Genomic DNA, 24,235 nt, shown 5'->3' with positions numbered 1-24,235 from the left:
GCTGGTAATGGTCATTATATAGTGTAAAACTGTACATGAAAGTCTCCAAGCTGAAGCCAGATAACCCTGATGGTATCACTATGACATCATTAGGGTTCTCTCAAACTTTATATAGCCACCTCCAGAGCCATAGAGGACATTATACAACCATTTTCACAGGCTGAGTAGTACTCCTGATGATGAGTAAGTTGACTCTCATATGTAATATTGTGGTTGAGTGCCCCTTTAGCTGCAACATTTGACTGCCCGTGACCTCTGATCTGCATGAGAAAACCACACCCATTCAGTAATATTTATAAAAATATATTTCACAAAGTAGGAAACAATACAGGGTATCTTAGATTACAGTACAGGGAGTAAATAATTGAACATACACATTTATAAGCATTAAAGCACAGTAGAAAATATGATCTGCATGTAGGACTATTCCATATATATTGTTTAGTCTACCGAGAACTGCCATAATACTGTATCAGTACAAACTGAGTATGCACGCAGCTGTAGTGCCATTGAAATTCTTACTATGTGCAAGAGCTAACGTGCAGAGACAAAACCTACCACCTCATTGAAAGCTAATGACGTTAGCAGTAACTCTATGTACAGTACAAGTCTTTTTTATTGATATCATACAGTGTAAGCAGAGTATGCACATGGTCTGGATTTGTGTCATTATTTTTCTCGGGCTAATGCAATCTGTGTTTCCTAAATGAGATTGGATGTTTGGAGGGAGTCACGTACTCAGGTATCAATTGGACTATTGTGCTCAGACACTCACTGGCTGTGCCTCATTATATATTATGAGATATATTTTACACAGAATTAGCATGTCAGAAAGGTCCCGTTCCAGCAGCCCTAATTAATCAGATCGTCTGTATTGTTAGACTAACTTCGAGCTCTTGTCTGCCTGCTTACATCTAGTCTATATTATCAACTGCAGTAAATTCATGATATGGTTTTGCTGTTATGAAATAGTGTTCAAGTGGTTGAAAAAACAGCTGAATGTGAAATAATCTAAACACACTCACTTCAAATTGTCAGCACAGAAAAAAATGATTTAAGAACAGAAATACAAAAACTCATAGAACAATAATGAAGAATCAACACGTTTCTTGTCAAAAAACAGTAGATTACAATTGTATTTAATGTTGCTTCTGTAAAAAGAAGGCCTCAGAGTTTCTACATTTCTCTTTTTTGTCTTCACGTCAGTCTTTTATAGGCTAGTAACACTTGCGACCCACACCTGTAGCGTGTAAATACAAAGAGTTGTATAAAGCAAGCCTTTCCGGGCTTTAGATAGTTTATAAACGTGGCCACCAGAGAAGATATCAAATGATAACAAATTCACCTTAAAGCCAATACTTGTTTGTCTTTTTCGCTTTTTTTTTTTCAAATCATACATACATTCATCATTGTAATGTAGACCATATATTGCTTTTTCATTGTTGTTTCGTTTCAGATCGCCGATCAGCTGGGTGGCTTTGGGAGACATGAAACAAGAGTCCCTGTGCAGCTTCTGAGGTCCAGCTTGCTGTCCATGGAACATGGAGTATGGTGTCCACTCAAGCTTCAGAGAACCCAGCGATAATCATCATTATCACTTCCTTTCATCGGGCAACTACCAGCAATCCCAGGGTTTTTTCTGCTACTGGCAGTCACAGCAAATGACTAACACCCAAAATACTGCTAGACACTCCACAACGGAATCTAAGATACACTCCACAAGAATCATAGATCTCCTAATAAAGACATTGTTTGGCTCAACAATTACAATGCGCTTGACGTAGTGGATGACGACTGCTATACCTCACTCTAAGAAGAATACAAAAAGGTGGCCTCCCTTGTTATTAACTGTTTTTATTTTTTATTTTTAAACACCGGTTTCTAAAAGCCAGCAAACCCCCTAGCGTTTAATACACAAGTATGTGGACAGAAAGAAAAATCAGAAAGGTCTTTTTCTCTAACAAACCAAAGGTCAGGTCTCGCGGTCGCTCTCGCCCACAGAGTAGAGCTCCCCAAGTCTTCTGAAGCGTGGGCCCCACTCTCTGAGATAGTCATAGTTCTGGTCCGAGTCCGAGGACGCCGTCTCCAGTGAGCTAAGCGAGCCAGCAATGGACCCCCGGCCCTCGTATCCATAGATCTGGATGGAGTCGTAAGGCGGCGCCGTGGGATCATTGTCTGCTTCGTGGAGTCGTACGTTGATGAATTCATCCACGTCTACGCCGTTCGGACCCGAGTGCTGGCCTGCCCGGGGCATGAACTGCAGGTCGGGCTTGATGTCCTTCCTTGGCAGGTAACCGTTGATGCCATCCGGGTTCTGCAGCGTTGCAATGTCGAAAGCCTCCGTGTCCTCCTCGCCGCCTCCTTCATCATCGTAACGAATGATATTCTCCCTCACATCTTCGTCGTCCTTTATGATCAGGGGCTCATTTTTGTGTCTCCTCAGGGTCACAAATAGGACTACTATTACTGTCAGAAAGAAATACGGAAAGAAAGGAAGACAAAAAGGAGAAATCTAGGTCAAGCTTTGACATGTGGTCTTTCTGTCAGTACAAGCAGATCATTGTCACATTTCAGGTCAGATTATGAATGTTTTCGTCAACATGTGCTAAACCACTTCATGTCAGTAATGTTCAGGGTTGGGTGATATGGTCTTGAAATTATATCACAGTATCTTTTGGCTGTATCTGAAATCTTCTCAAAAGTACTTCATAATTACTAGGACTAGGTGACAAAATCAAATATCACAATGATTTTGACCTTGATATCCATATTGCAACAATATTATAGGGATGAGTATTGTTACTTTAACAACGTATTAACACCATGAGATTATTGATAATTAATTGTAAGTAATGTGGATATAATGACTAACTGGGTAAAGGCAAATGTAAGATCAATTTCAACAAAATGACATCATTCCTGCTCTAATGCACTCTCCATATATAAATAAATAGAATAATTTTAATTGAATTTAACTAACTATCATTAACAGAAATTGAAGAAATAACAGTTTTGACGTTATGACATCTATATATTGTGTTGCAGAGATATCTACTATAGTTAGCATGCTAACCAACTAGCCTCGGCCCTTTTTGGCCCTAAGCTCCTGTGCAAGACTCCCCTGGTGCTTCGATCTCCCTGTCTGAACCGCTAGATGCACGGCTTACCAAACTAACTAGCTATGGCAGCTCTAGTTAGTAGCAGTTAGCGGTCATGCTGGTGTTTTGCATATGAATTTGACAGCTGACCAGTTCTTACATATTGCAACTTTAAAACCAGGAAGAGACAACACTTATGCCATATCATGATAGAACAATATCCAAAATCTAAGACAATACTTAGTCTCATATCACGATGACAATGTTTTATCAATATATTGCCCTTCCCTTACAATGCAAAAAAAGCAATACCTCACCTAACAGCAGTATAATGCAGGCCAGGATGGCAATGAGAGCTCCCATACTAAGGCCAATGGGTAGGACGTAGGCCTCCACGTTGCAGGACTGGACGATGCCGTCTTTACTGCACCCACAGACTCGGATGGTCAAGGTGTTGGTGCTGCTCATCGGTGGATTCCCATTGTCCGTCACAATGATTGGCAGGAAGTACATCTCCTGTTTCTGTCGTCGGAAGGTGTCATGCTTGGCTAGAACACTGATTGAATTGTCTGTCAGGGAGAGGTAAAGCCAGAGATGCATTTTTGTGAGGATGTGTGAAAAACCCATTATTATTCATAGTGGCAGCAAACTGAAGTTCTATTATTAAATTGTGTGAAGATCAGTGCAGCATGAGGGTAAACTAATTTCACATCAATCGTCACTTGGCTTTCTAGCACTCTCACATTCCAGTGCTGTAGATGGATTTTAGACCCCGTCCTTTTTCACGACAGTCCAATTTTGGGAATTCTGAAGGAAGGCGAGCCTTCGTTTGCTGTCCCCCTTTGAAAGCAGAGGAAATGAGGGGACCACGGCAGGCGACACTGACTTAGAAGATGGCACATGTCGACCCAGAAAGGTGCCAGCTGCTCTTTGATGACACTCCTGTGAAGCTGCCTGCTCATTAGCTGGATCCCCTTACCACCGCTCACATTATCAAACACTTGCATTCCCATAAGAATCTACTCCTGCTGATCTTATGGAAAATGTACAAGACTTGTGATAGTCTAACCTTTGCCTCTGCTTGAGGGTGCACTGAAGAGGGAGGGAAAATAGAGCTGATGATATACGCTTTCGAGCGACGCGCCATGTTGAAACATTCACGTTGACAGAGCAAACTTAATCAAAAGATGGAATGCGTCATGATAGAATTATTTGCTTTGCACGATCTGTAATTGATGTGAACATATGCTCAGATTTATTTTCTTATGCTTGCTGCCACAAAGTGATACGCTGTGCTTTGTGAGCACCAGCATGTCCTATTTCATTTGGATCATTCAGCAGTGCATAGTGAATATGCAAGTATCTACTATAGTGTAGCAAACCACGAGGGCTTGTCCTCATATACAGGTCGTTTTCTAGAAACTATTGATGTAAAAATAGAATTAAACATATCCTGCCCGACAGCCCATCCACAGAAAAAACGAAGTCTCAAAGAAAAAGACAGCTGTGCAGGTAAAAATGTTGAACCCATTGCAGTTACAACAGTGCTCTTATTATATCTTTTTTATATTAGGGCACATTGAAAGTGTTTCATCTAGCTACTGAAGGGGTCTTATGAAAAAACTGTGTACATTGAAATATTAATCATCACCATAACAAAAGCAAACCCCCATTTGAACAAAATTTTCACTATAAATAACTTAATATGTGGGAGGTTCAAAATGACAGCAGCGACAGCAGAAGTGACACACTGAAAACTTTCTGAACTTCTCGAGTCTCTTATGATTATGTGAACGACTACACACAAGCACATTTATGAACGCCAAATCTGCGGGACTTAAATGCCTTTTAGTAATGTAATACCAAATGATTGGAAGAAGCAAAGGAGGTTATGTTGGTAGATCTAATTTAGACTAGATTGAAAAACATACTATTGACAGCATGCATTATCTGAATAACTGTCACATTTAGTGTGTGATTTCTACACACTACATGGTTAGTACAGTATCGGATATGTAAATATAAATAACTGGTCCCTGCCTTTTTATTATACATTCAATCTGCTAAAGATATACACATTAATAGCCTACAGTATTGAGTGTGTACTCATCCTTTTCCACGGTCAAAAATCTTTGTCACATTGATTTTTAGACTGTTAACATTTATTGCTGAATTGCTATGAGGAGAAAAAAAAAAGGTTTTTAAGAGATAAAGGTGCTCGTGTAGTCCAGGAGGTTCAACTACAAGATACAATACAAGCAAACTTGCACTGAAAAAGGTGGCTTACAAGCTGAGGACTTTTTTCTGTTTGTGGTTTTTAAAGCAACATTATGGAGAAAATGACATTTTGTGCGATTTGGTGCCCCCCACAGTATTTTAGTGTAACACACAATGTCATAAATACAAATCCCTGGTCTGTAACAACTTGTCAGATCTAATGTAGGTGCTAACTACAAACAAAACTCATTACATCATAACAATGTTATGTATTGAAAACCTGTATGTTGAAGTAAACATGTATGTAACGCTGTGATCCTACCCTCTCACTGAAGTTGCATAAGTGCAGAAACAAGTGATGGGTAGGTGGAGTGGCTGAGACAGAGACACCATTCACCCTGTTACAAGACACTGTACCATCAAAATGATTTTGAAGCTGCTAGTTTAAGGTTAAAAAAAGTAACATAATGTTGCTTTAAAGGACAAAGACTATAATAATATCTAAACTGAATTTTTGCAGGTAGGCTTCCATTTGTGCAATAGGTAACGAGCTAATTAACCTCCAAAACCACTTGTGGATGTTTGTCTGGTAACTCATTCAGCAGGCCAAGGCAGCTGCAACGCAACACACCTCTCCTTGATTGAAGCAGCAAAGCCGGCTTTGGTTCTGTGTCTATGCCTCCTTTTGTGTTATGTTGTGGCTGTTGACGAGCTATTAGTGATTGTTGCTGTCAACCAGTAAATGAACAGTCATGAGTACTGCCTTAGAATAATATATTTAAAAAACGCAATAATTTCACATTTAAAATATACGCAGACAGCAATTTCTTTCTTTCTCTCTTTTTTATTTCCAACAGCAATCAGATTGGTTTACTGCAGAGGCTGGGATAATTTCTCCCCTTTTGGGTGCAAATCACAGACCCACAGGCTGTAGCAGAAAAAATAATTTAAAATGAATCTATGTAAGATTCATCATCCGTCACTTGTCATCATCATTCGTCACTTGTCGCCACAGTAGCCACCGTGGCGACAAGTGACAATTATGGCATAATGCTACCGGCTAAAATATGGTGTAACATTAGCATCAGTAGAGAGGAGTCATAAAGTCACTGTGTCAGTACCCGATCTGTTCCGCGAATGTGACACACCACAAATCTGCCTGTTCAAAATTACTGGTGATGTGAATAACATAACATATAATATAACATATAAAAAAAACAAGCTTTTTGGAACTAAATCTTTCAAATAACGGCAGCAAAATGTTTTTAATCATTGTAAGTTTAATAGTTCACTATTATATAACAGGGAATTTAGGAGGTAGTAAAAAAAATATTGGACAAATATTGCTTAGAATCAAAATGAGGAAATCAACAATTCAATTTAGCAAGGTGATATCTATAAAGAAAACATAAAAAATATTGAATTTAATAAAATGTATCTCAGACTTGACATTAAAGATAATAATTAGATAAATATCAGCAGGAGGTACACAAGTTTTATTGAGAGCGAGCCAAACGTGCTTGTGTACCATCCAGATGAAAATAGGGTACGAAAAATAGCAAGTATCGTTGTTTTAATATAGAAAACACATAGAGGGAAGTTCAATATCTACTGTTAATGAAAAACAGAGAACTCTGTGACAGAGGATGATGCTGTAATTTCAAAATAAAACACTACTTGATGTTTACTTTATAATATGATGTATATTTACAGCACATGTCATTTTCATATATTGAATTAATTGTTCTTAATGTAACTTTGTTATGTTTTACTCCATTGAAATTTCTGGAAGACCATAATAATCCTAGCACAGGTTGTATACAAAAAATTAACACATTCAGTCCTGTCTTAAAATTATATGATCATTTTGAAAAGGCACATTAGTGGCAACCTTCTTTGGCTGACAGGACAACTTTCATACATGCATAGAAGGGATCGGTACGGATCGGGTATTGACACACACACACACACACGCACACACAGTTTGAGCCGTCACTATTAGCCACCACAGTAGCTGCATTGAATTGAGCAAGGGTGCACGTTTTTTGCTAATGAATTTAACTTAAGATTTGTAAGAGGATAATTGAATAATAACATGATTTAAAAGTTAAGCATGGAGTCTGCAAAGAGTTTTCAGCAGAATTACATTTTTTGGCAGTATGGTGATTACATGTTGTCTCGATTACTGAGGATGAGTGTTGCAGCCCCGCCTCCTCAACACAGAGTTGTCAGAGAGCTCGATATGTTGCTGGCCAGAGCCTTAGCCATTTTCCACAGTGTGGACAACCCCTAACCTCTTCACTGTTCAATACCTACAATTAGACTCATCATCGCAAACAAAAGCAGCACACAGAGGCACGCAGGAGCCTGACGCTCTTCACTGAAGTGTCTCCCACAGCTGCCGATTCAGATAGAAATAGTCACTGAAGTGCTGGGGGATATGGTGCGATGGGCTTCTTTTCTCTGTTCGGAATTAGCAATACCATAGACAAGTGGCTGATGTGGAATGTAATATATGGCGCTATACCACAACACATATTTACTCTGGTTTGAGACGAGTGAGAAAAATACAGGCTTTTTTGTTGTTTGGACTGAGGCAGCGCTGTGCTTATAGTGGTGAAACATCTCTCGTGGGTTTTATCTGTTACATCATCTTCAGAAACTATTAAAGCTCCTCTTAAGAAAAGGGCAGGGTTCAGGAAGAGGGATGTTTTACACTTTGAGGTTGATCTGCAATTAAGACTGAGTGTTTTACAGCGAGTCTGTGCTAGTTTAACAACACTTCATTTTTGACTTTCAACTTTATGAGCACGTATGTGAGAGAAAAAATACGATTTTTCTATATTTTTTGCTTCATGTGTGAAAAGAATATTGCGAACGCTGGCATCTCTTTCCACCCTCTTTCTAAAGTGCCTGTTTGAAGGTTATTATTTTTGTCAAAAGATGGCAAGTCCATTTGATGACCTGATTTTTATGGACTCCTTACTCCGTCAGAGAGAGGTTGCAGCGAGTTAGCCTGCAGCCTCTGCGTCGCAACAGAAGGCTAGTACCATATGAAGATTTTTTTGCCCCGAGCTGAAAACATTACACAATGTCCTAATGAACACAGCCTGTTCGGAGCCACTTATGGAGGGGAGGCAAGAGAAAAGGAATGGAATAAAGGCAGAGCAAACCGGCAAATAAGCCAATCAGAGTATTTAGCAAATAAATTTAGCACCATCTGCCACGTGGTAACAGCTCTGAAAGAAGTCACCCTACATTGAGCTGCAACACTACCAGGAGAAGCCATTTGGATGCCATTCATTTAGTTTCCCTCAAAACGCACTGGGGAGTGAAAAGAAGCTGGTGTCCAGACAATTTCACATCTGCTAATTGTGAGCTACACTGATCCACCAGATTTCATCTCGAGTGCGGCTAACACGCCGCGGGTTAGAAATTGGACTGGAAAGCCATTGGAGAAATTTTGAGAAACTTCAGTCATTCTGCCACAAAAGAGTTACTTCTCCATTATTTCCTTTGTTCCTCACCTTGGTTGTTTTTGATGGTGAAATTGGGGTTGTTGAGCATCTCCGGGACGAGACGGTAGTCAAAGTAATGTCCCTCGATTGGGTCGTCTTTGTCCACCGCGCTGACAGTCTGGATCACCTATGTTGAGAGCACGGAGACGAGAAGATTCAGAGAGGGCTCGAAGCCATTAGAGGAGGCAGCCTATTCATTACTCTGTTTTTGCCTGCACAGATTGCCTCAATCTAATACTGGCTGGATCACACCTGATGAAATATATGCCCTATTCATTCCTGGATTTGAGATTATTATCAATGAGGTCCTGTCTAGTCTGGCACACTTTCAGGCTGCTGGCTCTATCTGTTAATCTGTCATCATAGGTCTTATCGTGCTGTACGTCTTTATGATTGATTGGAAATTAGAATTCTAGCCCTGCAGGACAGTTTCCCTTTTTTTCAACACCCCCCCGTTTTCCACTCCTTTTCAATAAAGCTCCCTATTGTATGCATGCAGGTCCCCTGAATGAGGTCGATTGATGAGAAGGAGAATGCTAAGTACTTGTCCAGAATTTTTGGCTGGGGGAAGCATTATGCCATCTGGAGGAGGACATGAAAGACAGTCTTGAATTATGATCCACTCTGATCAATCCTGACTGCTCTCATTTCCCCTTTGCTCTGTGCACACTGTGTCGAGGGAGGACTGTTGCGGGGAAAAAGGACCATACTCCCACCTCTGTAGTTTCCCAGTGAAATAAATAGGCTATAATTCACTGTGGCCAATCATTACAGGGGAGGTGAGAGAAAGAGAAGGAAGGCAGAGAGAGGAAGATAGATCACTGGTTTGATGAATGAGCCACTTCGTTCCTTACCTGTCCAGGTTTTCCATTTTCACACAGAAAGGCCTCGTATTCGGTGGCGAATTCAGGGGCATTGTCGTTAATGTCCATTACTCTGATGGCCACAATTGCCCGCGATATCTGACTGTGGTTTCCTGATAGATAGATAGATAGATAGATAGATAGATAGATAGATAGATGAAAAAAGGGGAGAGACAAAGAGATATAAATAAAACAGTCAAAATGGAAAACTGGAGAAAAAAAACAACAAGGTTACACATGAAATCCCAGGTAAATTCTGTGACCTAGTTTTAATTTCCTTTATTTTCCATCTTCATTTCTCACTTCATTTCCTGAGCTGATCGGAGGACAGATGATAAGCCACATCAATCTACGTTTCAGCTGGTATCAGCGATGCAAAACAGGATTCGAGGCAACAGCAGAGGGAAAAAAAAAAATCCCATTCAAAGTGCTTTTGAAAATCCCCTGTACCCTGTCATGTTTAAAAACATGAGGGTTAAATACATGCATATTAATGAGTCATTGGTAACTGAAGTCTAAAAAGACAATAAAAGGCAGTTTAATTAGATTAGATTTTGATTGGAATTATTCATCACTGGTAATTGACAGTCCCTTTCGAGAGTCCCCATAAACGGTTGTACTTATTAATCAGAAGTGCAAATGCCAAATTTTTAAGCAATTAATTAATTACTTAATGTGGGCTCAAGTTGTCTGTAGCAATGTGGCCAATGACACTGGTGTGTTTTTATTTTGATTTAATTTATTTGGGGCCATGCAGCTCACCCCTGCCGTCACTGTAGAAGGAAGAAGAATGACAGCATGTGAAGAACAGCAAGTGCATTGTACTGGACATGAACTTAAGATTTCCTGAGACACTGTCTCTTTTTTTAGTTAATAGCAAGTGAAGACTCTTTTGTCATTTTTATTAAAAGAGATTTTTTGTATTCATATTAATTTCAACTGTTAAATTTTGGTTTAAAACTAGGATTAAAGAGAATGTAACTTTTCCTGAAGTGTGGCCACTGCAAGATAAGAGCAAATTGAAAATAAATAGTAACTAAATGATTTTTCTTTTTCTTTTTTTCTCTCTTTTTTTTTTTTTACAGAAAATGTAATAAGGTAATTTATTTAGTTTTAATTAACACCCAAAGACCAAAGACTATTTTTGGGGCTCCCAACTCTTTTTATTGATTTGTTATTTCCAACCCTGTTCTAACAGTCAGCATCAAGTTCCATACATTATTTTATTCAGAAGAACCCAAGTCCCAATTTTACATTTGTTTGAGAATGGATGAATTCACCAGTATTATCAATTATCATAATATCATCCCAGGTGTTTTTCAGTGATAGACAGGTGTAATCCTATATTTAATTTGCTGACCAAGTCCAAAAATGTACAGAGAGTAAATGCAAAGCTTATTAAATCATGACAGAGGATATTGAAGCAAATAAATAGGGAAAATATATCATCCATTGAACATAGACAACAAAAGTAGCTTGGCTACAACCATTGCCTTTCATGAAGAAACTATGTTGGGTTTCCTTGACAAATCAATGCTTCGGAAATTGAGCCCCTGAAAGCCCAAACAAGACATGTGATACCACTGACAAGCTGAGATACTCTGCTTTACTCAGGTTTATTAAGCATATGGATAGGATTAGCAGATCAAAACGTATTGAATAGTTTAGAACTATGGCTATTTTTAGGCGTCCGTCTGTGTCTTTGAGGCTTAACTCTTAACACAGAGCAGGGGACAGGTCAGCGTACGGGCCAGGAAACGGGTTGAAAAAGAGGTAAGCAGTGAGGAGCATGGAAATTGACAGTCTGATAGACAGTGATAGATGGATTAGGGCAGACGGAGACAGAGCCCCCTCCACCCCCCTCCTCTACAAAAGTGACTTTCCCCCAGCAGCAGACAGGGAATAGAATCTGATTAGTCAGATGTCAACCGGTGCGAGGCAGCAGAACACGCCTCCGTTTGGGTGGCAAATGGCATCGGGACAGAACTGGGAACACATCTATTCCTCTTCACGCCAGAGAAGACACCGGCTTTCCCTCCCCATCCGTGAAGAAAAGCAAAACTGGCATATTTATTTTGGCAAATTCCTATTAGGTGTTCTCAGAGATGCCACTATCTCGAACCACAGTTACTTTGCCAACAGGCATGAAAATGCGCTCTAAATGTATGGGTGCAAGAAATGACAAGGCAGCCAGTTTATTAAATGAGACACGTTCAATTCCTCCAACGGGCTGCTACGATGGTGGGATTCGTCTGTGCTGCACGGCCAAAACATTATGACAGCGCTCGGGCTTTCATTTATTCTGACCAATTAATGTGTATTTCCTTTGATTAGGGAAAGAAAGGGACGGGTAGAGGATGAGACAGAGAGGGAAAGGAGGGGGAGACGGCGCAGAAGAGGACAGGGGGAAAAGTTACAAGCTGTCTCAGTTTCTATTCCAATAGCTTTAAGGGGTACATTAAGCTTTATCACAACATACAGCCCCCCTGAAACAATCTGTATGCAAATAAAGCCTTACATATGGTATGAGCTGTTTGTAGCTCTGCCGGCAAGATTTTCTACGTAGTCAGTGAGTTTTGCGGTTCGCAGATGTTCTTTAATCTGTAATGGATGTTGGCGTTTGGAGCAATCCACTCTGGAGCATGTCTTTAAAACTGTTTATTTGATACGTCTTAATGTTCTTGCACTTCCACAAATTGACTACTGAGCTGTTTAATTCAATCAAAACTCAGCAAATCAACGTATTTAATGCCTCCGTGGATTCGAACGCTAATTGTTTGTGCCATATTGTCGGAGCGATTAAAAGCGCCGGTTTACTGTACTGCGTGTAGCAGGTCAGTGAGTCCTTTGACTGAGACAACCCATGAAGTCGCTTAGGAGAGGACGACGCCGAACGTGTCTTCCTGCAGCTCTCAGTTAGTAAAACCTGCGTGCCGATGAATGTCTAAAAAGGAGGATGATTATGAAAATAGGGCATTACAATTCATGAGGAGCAATGTTCACAGCAGGGGTGAACGGAGTCTGGAGAGGTTACTTACTGACTTCTGTGGCAGTTACTGTGATGTTGTGCCACATGTCCGTCTCCCGATCAAGCGGTTTGGCCAGAGTGATCTTCCCGTCGTCCACGTTGATGTTGAACTGCCTCTCCAGGTCCGTGTGCCGATCGATGAAGTACCTGCAAAGAGAATCGATCATCAGAAATTTGAGCCAAAAGTCCGTGCAGGCCTTTGGGTGTTGTGGCCACCAGGGCCTTATCCATCAAGATAAAAACACAATAAAAACAGGAGGGAATCAATAATTATCTGAGGAATAATAACAGCCCCCCCTCCCCCGCGCACCCCCTGCGCCTGCTCCTCCCTCCGGAAAGAAAGACCATTAGTACATGTTATGTCAGGGTAAGAGATGGGGTGTTGTTAACCCTGTTTGGTGTCTGTCAACACTCAATGGCTCCCAAAGGCTTTGCATTAATGACTTAGGCCAGCATTGTGTCACATGAGCTCTAACATGGTGGGGGGGGTGCAAGGGGATAATGGATGTAATGGAGATGGACAGACCATGAGCCTGTTACGTGTGACCTTGTGTGATCTCATGCAAAGCGATTGTGTTTTCTCACCACAATAAGGTCCTTGTCAACAAGCACACTTTCAACGTCCACTTTCGTCAAACTTCCGTTCCTCCGTGACCCTGCCTGCGACACACTGACTTTTTTGAGCCTCGCAGTCTTAAAAATACAGTGGCAAGACATAAAACTCCCCAGCAAAAACTCCAGCAGCGGCCATGAAATTGGAATGCACATTAAAGAGAATTTTCCGATGCCACTTGAAGCTGTGAAATCGCTCTTTCATGTTGCAAACGCGCAGAGCGCCAATTCTTGGGACGAGCCCACACAAAACGGACTAAAAAAGAATCTGTCATTATGGGTCATCTTTGGTTTCACACGTTTCATTTACCATTATGTGTGACAGTCATAAACATCCTACTCACCCAAAACACAAGGCCGCGGTGATTCACGGGAGCTAATTACACCATGTACCGCACAAGTGTTTCCTTACCTCCAGGACAAACTGTCCTCGTTCTTTTCTCTTTCTCTCTCTCTCTCTGTCTCACCCTCACATCTTCCCTCACAATCTCCTCTCTCTCCTTCTCGCTAACAGTCAGAAATATTTTTTTGCTTTTTTCTATCCAGCTGCGTCTCAAGCTTTTCCTAATCCAATCCCCTTATCCAATTCTTTGCAGACCCCTTCCCCACATAGACACCCCTCGACCACCAGACGCCCTGCTGACCCCGCCTCCCTTCCTCGCTAACCCCAGGTCTCGCACCATCTCGCAGTGGAGCTGCTCATCCCTATCAGTCTGGACCTGTTGGCAGGGACCGTACAGTGTTTATTAGAGAGTGAGAAGAGAGGGAGGGGAGAAGGGATGCAGACGGATGGAAAGAGGAATAGAGGAAGAGCGGCAGACAAAGACAAAGTCACAACAACAACAATTTATATGAAGGGGGATGCTGCTTATACAAGAATGGAAGGAAATGAAATAAATAAACCACTGGCCCAGATTCCAATTGTTGGGGAGATGTACCGAGCCGTGACATTTCCATTTTTGAGATGAAATGGTGTAAAATCCTCTCGACGCCGGGCTGGGAGAGGTCCATGAGGACCCCCATCCCCCACCAGCACCACAGCCCACTCCCCCCCCACCCTCTCTCTCTTTCTCTCCTGCCCTGCAGACGCAGAGCACTTTCAAGACAGGCAGACAGCAGCAAGCCACCTGGGAGCAGCCTCTCTCCTGCAGACTGAGTGGATCCCAGTCAAACTCTGACAGCCTCACATGGAAGCGAGGAGACAGACCCTGAAATGTTCTGCCACCTGTCACTCAAACTGACAACGTGATGTGAAAAGAATTAAAAGCAAATAAAAAATGATATCCAGCATTATACGTGCGCCGTTTTCCTGAGTGTGATGTGAGCATGTGTGCAAATGCGTGCACGCGTGTCTGTGTGTCTGAGTGTGAGTGTGTGTGAGTGTGTGTGTGTGTGTGTGTGTGCCGTCTGCTTTCAGCTTTTCTTTACTCTTCACAGGGCCTTTAAACGGCATTGGGCTGACCTCAGTCTGACAGTTAGACATCACGTAGCGGCTGTTGGTGCCAAATATTTTTAAGCACTGAAGCATTTTTACACAGCAGACATCCAGACAGATTCACCCTAAATATTGCACAAATACAATACCCTTATCAGAATGCATCAGTGTGGCAGAAGCTTTTCCATGCAGAGAGATGATCACTATAAGTCGTAATCAGTCGGATCATTCTTTTTTTTTTTCTCCATTCAGTTATGGTTTCTCCGGTGCATCGACGTGGCTTCTCTGCACTGCTCACCCGTCAATCAAACAGTACGGCCAGGACACCTTCACTGTTAGACTTTCTGTGGGTGGCAATCTTTTGTCTCTGCAGCCACGTCAGTATCATTGCTCTGCTAGCTACCTAGTGATCGTTCGTTTCCTTCACATAATGTGTGTTAAACAGTTTCCTCCAGGAGAAATGCACCAGACAGTGCGCAGCAAGTGCAAACGCTTCCATCAACTAACTGTAATATAATAGCTTCCTATTGTAACCGCTATTTTGCTATCAGTCAGTACCATGGACTTGGGAAACAGAACTCTTTTATTAGTAAATAGTCTTTCATATTCAATTAAATGTAAAAATTATGAGCAAAAATACTGGATTTTTTTTTTCTTTTGACTGATGTTGACAGCTCAGTTGGGGCACATAATGACCCAAACTGGGAACACAACAACACACTCACTGTGACAGTCCACAACATCTGCTACCATCTAACCTTGAGCATCAGTGCAAACTGGCAAACAGAAAATGTAACAGAAAAACACAGAATTAAACAAGAAACCCTGTGCGACCTCTTGTAGATGAATAAGAGACACTTAGTGCAAATTCTTTCAGAATCAAATTGTATCTCTAGCGAGTCCCCTATGTTTATGCAAGTGCAACACCAAATCACTGCAGTACCCTTCTGATGTAAAAAATATATTTGTACCTTACAAAAATTCACCTTGCGCGGCAGCTGGCTTCACGAGATCATGTGATCTCGTTGATCGACCTCGCCAGGCTTCAGGCTGTATGTCTGCGGTCAAACACATTGGTTTAACCAATAATAGCATTTGTTTCACTGAAAGAAGAGCAGAAAACAGCACTGAAGGATTTTTAAGAATTGAAATGATATCTGTTGCTCCTTCAATTTTTGAAGTTCAATTTACCAGCGAGCTCCACTGGCTGTTGATCTGATTAGGGTGATAGACAGATGTTTTGTCCAATACCTGTCAAGTGTCTTTTGAAAGCGCCTGCCCTTTTCCAAATAGTTTCTAGCTGCGCCTTCTCAGATGGGTCTGTGTAACATACCATCTGGCACGTCAGATTAGACAAAAAATTGCACTTTATAGTGAAAAATGCTTCACATCCTGTAACAGTAGAACAAGTACAAATTAGTAGAGGGAACATTAGTTATTATTAGCTCTTAATCATACCAGACCAGCTTGGTGTTTTTTGATAGTGAATTTCATTAGTAAGAGGGTTAATGCATTTTTTCTTCTTTGAAAAGTTACAAAGTTTCCCTTTAAATTTAGTTATTGAAGAGTTAAATAAAAATAAACAATGTAATGATGGCACCGTCACCAAATTAACTCAAAAGTGCCAAGGAAAGGTTTCGTATGTGTGCCTTTTCACACTAGATGCTCGTTTCTTTTTCCTTTTGTTGAGTGTGAGTGTGTATAAATGTGTTAATGTGCATCTGGGTGACTGAGTGCCTGTACAAGTTAGAGGGAGAAGAGGTGAAAAGATCAAGAACAAAAGCATTTTTTTTTTTTTTCTTTCCCAGAGAACGTAATGTGACATTCCTGCTGTTATTAGGTCAGTAATTCCACCGGGAGAATCACAGATGTAGAACTAAGTTTAACCGTCGCCTGAATGCTGACCAATTGTGTCTCAATGCTTCATTTTATTCAGGTTGGATCCCAGGCACATTTACCTAAAAGGTGATTTTCCTGGAGACTCCAAAGTAAAACCATAAACTTATATACTATTAACTGAAGCCCAGCCTGCTCTGTAATGTACTATATTAAAATACCATAAAAAGAGAAAATAAAAACTCAGTCGTGCAGAACAGGTCTCCCTGACATTAACTTTTCATTTATTAAAAAAGGAAGAAAAAAAAAAAAACTCCTTTTCATGCCGGCTTGTATTACCATATGCAGCATGTCAGCTGTCAGGTGTGCTACAACAACATATGGAAGGCTGCAGAAAGAAACAAGCTTTACCTGATTCCATTATGTTGCTGCAATTTCTCTCAACAATAAAAGACAGAAGAGAAAAGGAGTGTGGAGACAAAGACTTCAACCAAACTTGTTGGAAAATCCCAACCTATATTTTGGACTGAAATACAGTTGTAGCTACTCTACGAGATCCTGCAGTGTCGTACAGCCATCGTGACTACCAGATGTCACATTGCTTTTTATTTGCGATCAGTCAGGTAGAAAACGACAGAGCACAGGCTCCAGAGAGAAGCAATACTGAGGGAGTATTTCATGGAGTGCACCTGAAATGTTCTTGGTTGGATGCATTAAGTACAGCTAAGGGCTTGTTTGTCTCCTGAGTGCAGAGGACATGGCAGCCCACCAGAGCACTCGCCCCCAGTGGTTTAGACTCAGACTGGTTCAGTCTGGTCCGACTGGGGGGGATTGAGACGGAGAGCAATTCTAATCAAAGGGGTCGACTCGAGAGCTCGTTCAGACGGTGGTCAGGAGAAAGTCCACACTAATGCTGCTATTACCGCTCCTCCAATATAGATCCACCACTCCTCCACTACTGATCCATTTTCACTAACTGCAGCTTTCTTTTAGGGCGCGCCTTCTCTTACCAATGTTTGATACAGAAAGATAAAGAAGAGAGAGGGAGAAAAAAGGAGAATTGTGGGCTGATAAGTATAATTTACAAGTGTAAAGATCAACAAGAATACCTTGTTTCTCACATTTTCTCGACAAGAAATGATTGAAATATTCATCAGAAGTTTGTAACCCCCCGTTGTCTTGATGTGTTTCTTCCCTCCTTGAATAATAGCGATTGAAAACAGTCAGATTTAGACACAAGATATTATATCCATTTGAAAATAGTTCACTTTAAATGATTAAAACTTCTATCTAGGCGATGTCCAACAGTGTTGTATGCAGGGGAGGATACTGCTGTAAACTTTTTTGGTTTTGAATTTGTTTTCCAGTCCAGACAAGCACCCTTGATCCTTATTGAACTGCAACTGTGCAAATGAGCTCTGAATATTTTTGTAACCCATTTTTCTTCTGGCCCTCTGCAGTCTACTCATTGGTTAGACTGAATGGGTTTTAACGCTAACTCGTCAGTCCAAAGTATGTTCAGCTGAAATTGAGTGATCCAATTTATCATAGTGCTAACCCCAGACCAAACGTCTATTTCTTCTTGAGTTGTAAAAATTGCTTTGCTGAAGCTACACGCCTATTAACTCCAGCTTGTTCAAGACATTATTGTGCACTTGAACCCAGTCCTTTTCTAAATCTGCCTCTTTCAGCCCATTCAGTTGTCAGTCTGTTTGAACCATTACACAGCCTTTCACACTCTACGTACAAAACAGTACTTTTCTTGCAAACCCTTCAGAACATCTTTTTGTAAAGAGGGCTTTCCAAGACCTAAAAAGCTGAAAGATTCACCAACATAGAGTACTCCTCTCAGCCATCTGTACAGAATCAAGATTTTGAGGAAGGTGATTCAAAACTCGAACTGTAGTGTGTACAAAAGGGTTATGGTTAATACCTACTTTAGTATCTTGAACAAGTTTTATGGCCAAAATAAAACCAATAAATGTTAACAAAGTATGTTTGCAAACCAGGGATATGTTGAAACATAACATTTCTTTTTGTTGCAACTTTACGTTTTCCTAGGTTCCATTTTCTATTTCATGTCATGACTGTGACATGCTGTGCTTACGATCTGGTTAGGTTTAGGCAAAGAAAAGATCCGGTTTGATATCTGGTTTGGGCGCAACAAACATGGCTGGAAATCGTCCCGAGGCCTTCTTAAAAATATCCAGTGGTATCATACTTGCAAATGTTGAAACACAGTCTCAAACAGTGGTCACTGGCTCGGCAGCCTTGCGCCTGTAATGTGTAATGTGGACATACCCATGGTTTTCAGAAATGTTAACTGCCAACATTTTATCCTGGAGTCTGGGCTGACCATAAGATGTTTATTGGGACTATGCATCTATAGCTGCAATAATTAGTTAGTTAATAGATAAGGAGTTGGGCAGAAAAATAACTGGCAGTTATATTAATAAATGATTGAAGTCATTCTTCAATCTAAAACTCAACAAACAAAAATGTTTTATTTCGGTCCCAGCTTCTCAAATTGTGAGGATTTACTGATTTTCTGTTTTATATTTGACTTGTAAAGCAGTATAGTGCAGGAAACCCAAACACACAAGTCACTAATCAAGCATTTAATATATCATTGGAAACTGAATATCTTGTGACTTTGATCTGTTGGTTTTTACAAAGCAAGACATTGGAAGATGCCACGGTGGACTCAGATATTGTGACCAGCACAGTTTTGTGGTGTTTTATAGATAAATTGATTAACTGCTTAATCCATAAAATAATAATTAGCAGATTAATCAATGATGAAAAGAGTTGTTAACTGCAGCCATGTAAACAAACTAACTGTCACAGTGTAATTATTTAGTTTACTGCCTGTTGAGGCTTCTATCCAGATTTTCTATTATTTAGAACATACTTTTGATCTTGTAAGAGGCGTTATTGAGGCTACAGCCTTCTGTCAGCCAACACATCTGGAAGGATTAAAAATCTTCCACACCGTGATCATTGTATCAGCCCGAAGCTCAGAGTTACAGGCTTGTACAAACCTTTGCTGGAAGTAAAATCAAATGGTATTTGCTGAGGGTGATGCATCATAATAAGCCCTCCATGACAATAGTTTGTTTCATCTGATCCCCGGCAAAGAAAACACTCGACATCGGTAATAGATCATGTGCATCTTGAAGATTTGCAGGGGGGATAGCAAATGTATGTTTCACATACAGAAAATCACATGTTACGGTATAGCAATTTGTTGTGACTAAGTGCAAAAGTGTGTGTAATCTTTGAGCGCTTATTTACGATCCTGGTCAGTGGCTTTACAGGAGCTGGCAGATGATAATACAGCGTTCTATCAGCCACTTATTTTTTTATGTCTTCTTCTTTTTTCTCTTAATTGAAAATGTGAGAATGAGCTTTTTTTAAAACTCTAACAGCTCTTGAGAACATTTTCAAAAAGCTTATTTTTCTGCTTCTCTGACTGCAATGGACTTTGTTTTGGCCTGACAGTCACACAAAAGGCCTTGAGCAACAATCCATTCTGAAAATAACAACTTCTCCAATAAATTATAAAATTGGTGATTAAAAGTGTAATGAACAGTGTTATTGTTGGATAATGACCTCGGGACAAAAAGGAAAAAGAAAGAAAGAAACAGACGGCAAAAAGACAAATGACCTGGTACACAAAAATGGCAGCCTGGGACTCACTCGCTTGCATTGCAACGAGCTCAAAACATTTACCAAGTTCCCGGACAGAAAGTTGATTTCTGGACAGTTTCACAGCTCCAAAAAAGAGAGATCTTGTCAGCAGGGTTCTGCCATTTCATTCATTTATTATTTAGTCAGTTTTTGATGCACTGAAGCACATAACAAGAAAGGAGACAAAGGCAATTCACTTAATGCTTCACGTAACTCAGAAGAAAATGCTAAATTTAATGATACACTAGACGTTTATATGAAACCCACACATTTTCTAAGCTGGTGCATCTAACTTTGTCTCTCTGTGTCCCTCTAACACACATGTAAAACACAGACTTGCCCAACATGACGCGAAATGAGGACAAAGAGAAGCAGAGGATGCCATTAGACATGAAATATACCTCTTTTTACCAGGGGAGGGACATCACGCAACCTCAGGGCTCAATTCTTCCTGGCTATCTCATCACTAAACATGAAGATGCCACCAGGAAAAGGGAGGGGATGTGGGATGGGGGGGTAGGGGCTGTAGCCTCAGCCAATCTATGAAACCCAGCCTCTGCTCTCTGCCCGCCATGCAATTACACACAACCTGTTGAGTGTTGTCCCGGGAATGCGGTCAGCAAGTCACAGGAGAATTAATGAAATGCCAAGATGGAGGGAGAGAAATTGCCTGTATAACCTATCCTCAAGGTGCCCTTGTGGTATTTCCAAGAATAAGTCACACAAGAGGAGAACACTGCAGGACTGGTCACACATTGGACGAGAAAGTTGTGCTGCCTTCAACTCATAATCTGCTTTCTTTTTTTGTACATCTGCGGAAATTAGAGCAATCATTGAATCGCTCCCTCAGTGCCAACGACACTACCAGAGTCTCCAAAGGTCACAGGCTTGACGAGATTTAATTGCATGCCTCAGTGTCAACCTTTTTATTAAAACAACTCATTATAGCCTGAAAAGGCTCATTTGTTAACCTATTCTCTGCATCGTTTTTTTAAGTTATACTAAAGAGCTTATTCTTTTTCAAGTTTTGTTACTTTATTTCTCTGGTCAATCAAAAGCAAAGTGCTTCACCAGAGAAGTTTCAGTTTTTCTCAGTTGCTTCTTGTTAACTGCATCCACTCTCTTACCTGACGATGCTCCCAGAAGAGTCTGGATCTCTGGCGGTGACCGACCCTATGACCGTGTTGATGGGGGCATTCTCATTCACTTCCAATAAGTACATCGGTTTGGAGAAGATAGGAGGTTCGTCGGAATCGTCAACCACAACCTTAACGGTAGCTGAGTCCTTGAAGGGCCCGCCGCTGCTGGGCTCAGAGCGGACGTTGGTGGCTTCAACCTTCAAGGTGAAGGCTCTCTTGCTCTCGTAGTCTAAAGGCTGTAAGGGGACAGAGAGAGAAGTGGTCAAGGACTGCTTTGTGCAATGGAGGTGTTATCCTGCTTCCCTATCTGTCCAAATAAAACATCGAGTGGTGGAAAGTACATTTAATCAAGTACTGCATTTAAGCACAAATGTGTGGTTCTTACTTGAGTATTTTGGCATTCTTTTCTTTATAATAATGCACTTAGGTTTCACAATTTCTATCTGGCAACTAGGCCTACCTATAACACTAACATTTTACATATAAAACACATGATCAACATAATAATAAAATGTATTGTTATTGATCAAAAGCAATCAATCTCGGCCAAGGACACCTTAGCTAATAGAGGTACGAAGCAGGGACATCCTACTATTTATATTGTATGAAATTCTGGTACATATCAACCTACACTAATGTGTACGCAGCCTTTAGTTCCATGTACATGTATAAAAAAATCAGCAGCAGTTGTGGCATGGCTAATGTAAGGCAATTTAGCTTTACCCTCTGCGATTTTTCCAGTGGCTTCTAAGATGGAGGGTATGTCAGTGTCCTACTCAGTAAGTTACATAAGAATCCTTTGTTCCTCACAAGACACACTTGGGCTAGTAATACAGCTAACTGGTCCATATGTTTCAATCATACGTTGTGAGCTCAATGACTCACCGTCGGGTGCCACACAGTGTTTCAGCCTACGGCTAGGTTAGCTTGATCAAATGATTGCGTGGAATAATCGGTAGAATATCATTGTTGTTGTGTAAATTAATCTCTGCTAATAATATTTTGGATTCATGTTAATGTGTATTTTCAGAAACATTAACATTGTTGACTAAATCAAATCTTTTTAAGGTCTGATATGTACTGTAGGCAAGATGATTTTTGAGTTTCATTTACAGCTTGTCAAAAACTGAGAGGCATTAACTGATGGGTGGTTAATGAGACTCAAACTTGCTTACAAATTGGACCTTCAAAGATATTTTTCAGACAATAATTTGGCAGCCCCACTGCCGTACGTCTGAGGATCAGATCACAAGAAGCAGTATGTATTCTGTGGCCTTGTGATGGAGCACTCCGAAACCCTTGATCATGTCATGGGGGTTACCTTGAGTTGGTTTAGAGAATACAGAGTCTGAGAGTTGATGGCCTGCATTACTAACAATGTGGATGTTCACAAGGCAGGGAGGCTGTAAGAAGTGCTATTATAGGGAATGTGGAAATCACTGTTTCTGGAGCTCGACCCATAATATGGACTTCAAAAAGAGATCTCAGCTTTCTGTTGCCTAGATCCTTTTTTTTGTTTTGTTCAAGTCACCTCCGCCTCTGCCAGCTACAACATTAAAATCAATACAACGATCTAAAAATAGCATTTCTGCATAATGAGTGATTTCTACTTTTGATACTTTAGGAATATGTGGCTGAAAATGCTTCTGTCCTTTTATCAAAACAATTTGGAACAAAGGTCTTTTTCTTGCACATCAAAAAGTCTGTGGTAGGCCCATTGCTACTCGTGTTGCGTACGTATCTGAGTATTTCCGTCACGGCTCTTTAGATCAGATTTTATTTTTCTTACTTTTAACATCATGACCATACTGTATTGAGTAATGTGGGATTTTTCTGGCGACAATTCCTAATTAAAGAACCTGTGTGTACGATTTGAAAATGTCTAACTTTGCGCCCCCCAGTGGTAGTATCCAAAAATACACTGTGGTAGACATCAGGGCATGCTGCTACCAGCCATCACTCCATGGATCCAGCCAGTGAGTGAGCATCCATATATTGTAAATCATTCCCTATTTTTTTCTACTAAAAGAATCATGCCATCAAAAGCATTTAACAAAGCTGTAATCACAAAAATTACACAGACACAGGGGGCTTTAATCTTAAGAGTGGGAGTGTGTCAGTGACTGTGATAATGCCTGTGGTATCTGTTTGTTACTGCAAACAGAATTTATCTGATCATCGTTTTGATTTGAATCAATGTAATTGCAATTCTCAGTGTTGCACAAACTGAACATATTTTCCACCTTTTATGGGCATGAAATAACACAAATCTCCATGCTAATACTCTCAGTGACAGCAGATTAATAGAGCTTTCACACTGCTATCATAACCGGATCACATAAAATAAATGAGAGCAGGTGCTTATTCAAGACCATCAACTTTCCAAAGAGAAATACAAACATTTTGTTGAGGATATGTCGCTGTGTGACTGACGTATCTGTTTAATCACTGTTTTAAATTGCTATACAGCATTTGCCTTACAGATGGCTCCTCATTAATATTTAAAAGCAAGAGGAGAGTCACAATTTTGCTCTGTTGGCATCTCCGAGGACATCCCAGACTGTCACAATTTCAATCTGAATCACCTCTGGTCGTTCTCATACTACTATAATAATGGGATCAAGTCACTTCCACGCTCCATAACCAGGATTTATAGGGAAATCAAAACTGGGCCTTGCCGCTTGAGGGGATAGGAGCTGGCTTGGGGAGCGAGGAGGACTAAGAAGAGGGATGTGAACAGAACGAGAAATGTATTCAGTTAGCGAAAGAGAGAGAGAGCGAGAGGAATCGTCCCTGAGG

At 40.6% G+C, this 24,235-nt stretch overlaps 1 protein-coding gene across 2 annotated transcripts in view; it reads right to left on the bottom strand.

Annotated features, from left to right (window-relative positions):
* Positions 1-299: 299 nt before the first annotated feature.
* Positions 300-24,235, bottom strand: part of cdh8 (cadherin 8) — a 104,322-nt gene continuing 80,386 nt past the window's right edge. The window contains exons 7-12 of one of the 2 annotated variants that reach the window (XM_084352934.1): positions 21,425-21,672; positions 12,735-12,871; positions 9,688-9,809; positions 8,843-8,960; positions 3,416-3,667; positions 300-2,466 (exon numbers count right to left, since the gene is read on the bottom strand). In XM_084352934.1, the coding sequence (XP_084209060.1) occupies positions 1,973-2,466; positions 3,416-3,667; positions 8,843-8,960; positions 9,688-9,809; positions 12,735-12,871; positions 21,425-21,672 (1,371 nt within the window). In that variant the 3' untranslated portion in view covers positions 300-1,972. The remainder of the gene's footprint in view (positions 2,467-3,415; positions 3,668-8,842; positions 8,961-9,687; positions 9,810-12,734; positions 12,872-21,424; positions 21,673-24,235) is intronic. The other variant, XM_084352935.1, reaches the window with a different exon arrangement.

The sequence above is a fragment of the Pagrus pagrus genome, assembly GCF_965226575.1.
Source record: "Pagrus pagrus genome assembly, chromosome: 1".
NCBI classification, from domain to species: Eukaryota; Metazoa; Chordata; class Actinopteri; order Spariformes; family Sparidae; genus Pagrus; species Pagrus pagrus.
This window is presented reverse-complemented; position numbering and strand designations above follow the sequence as displayed.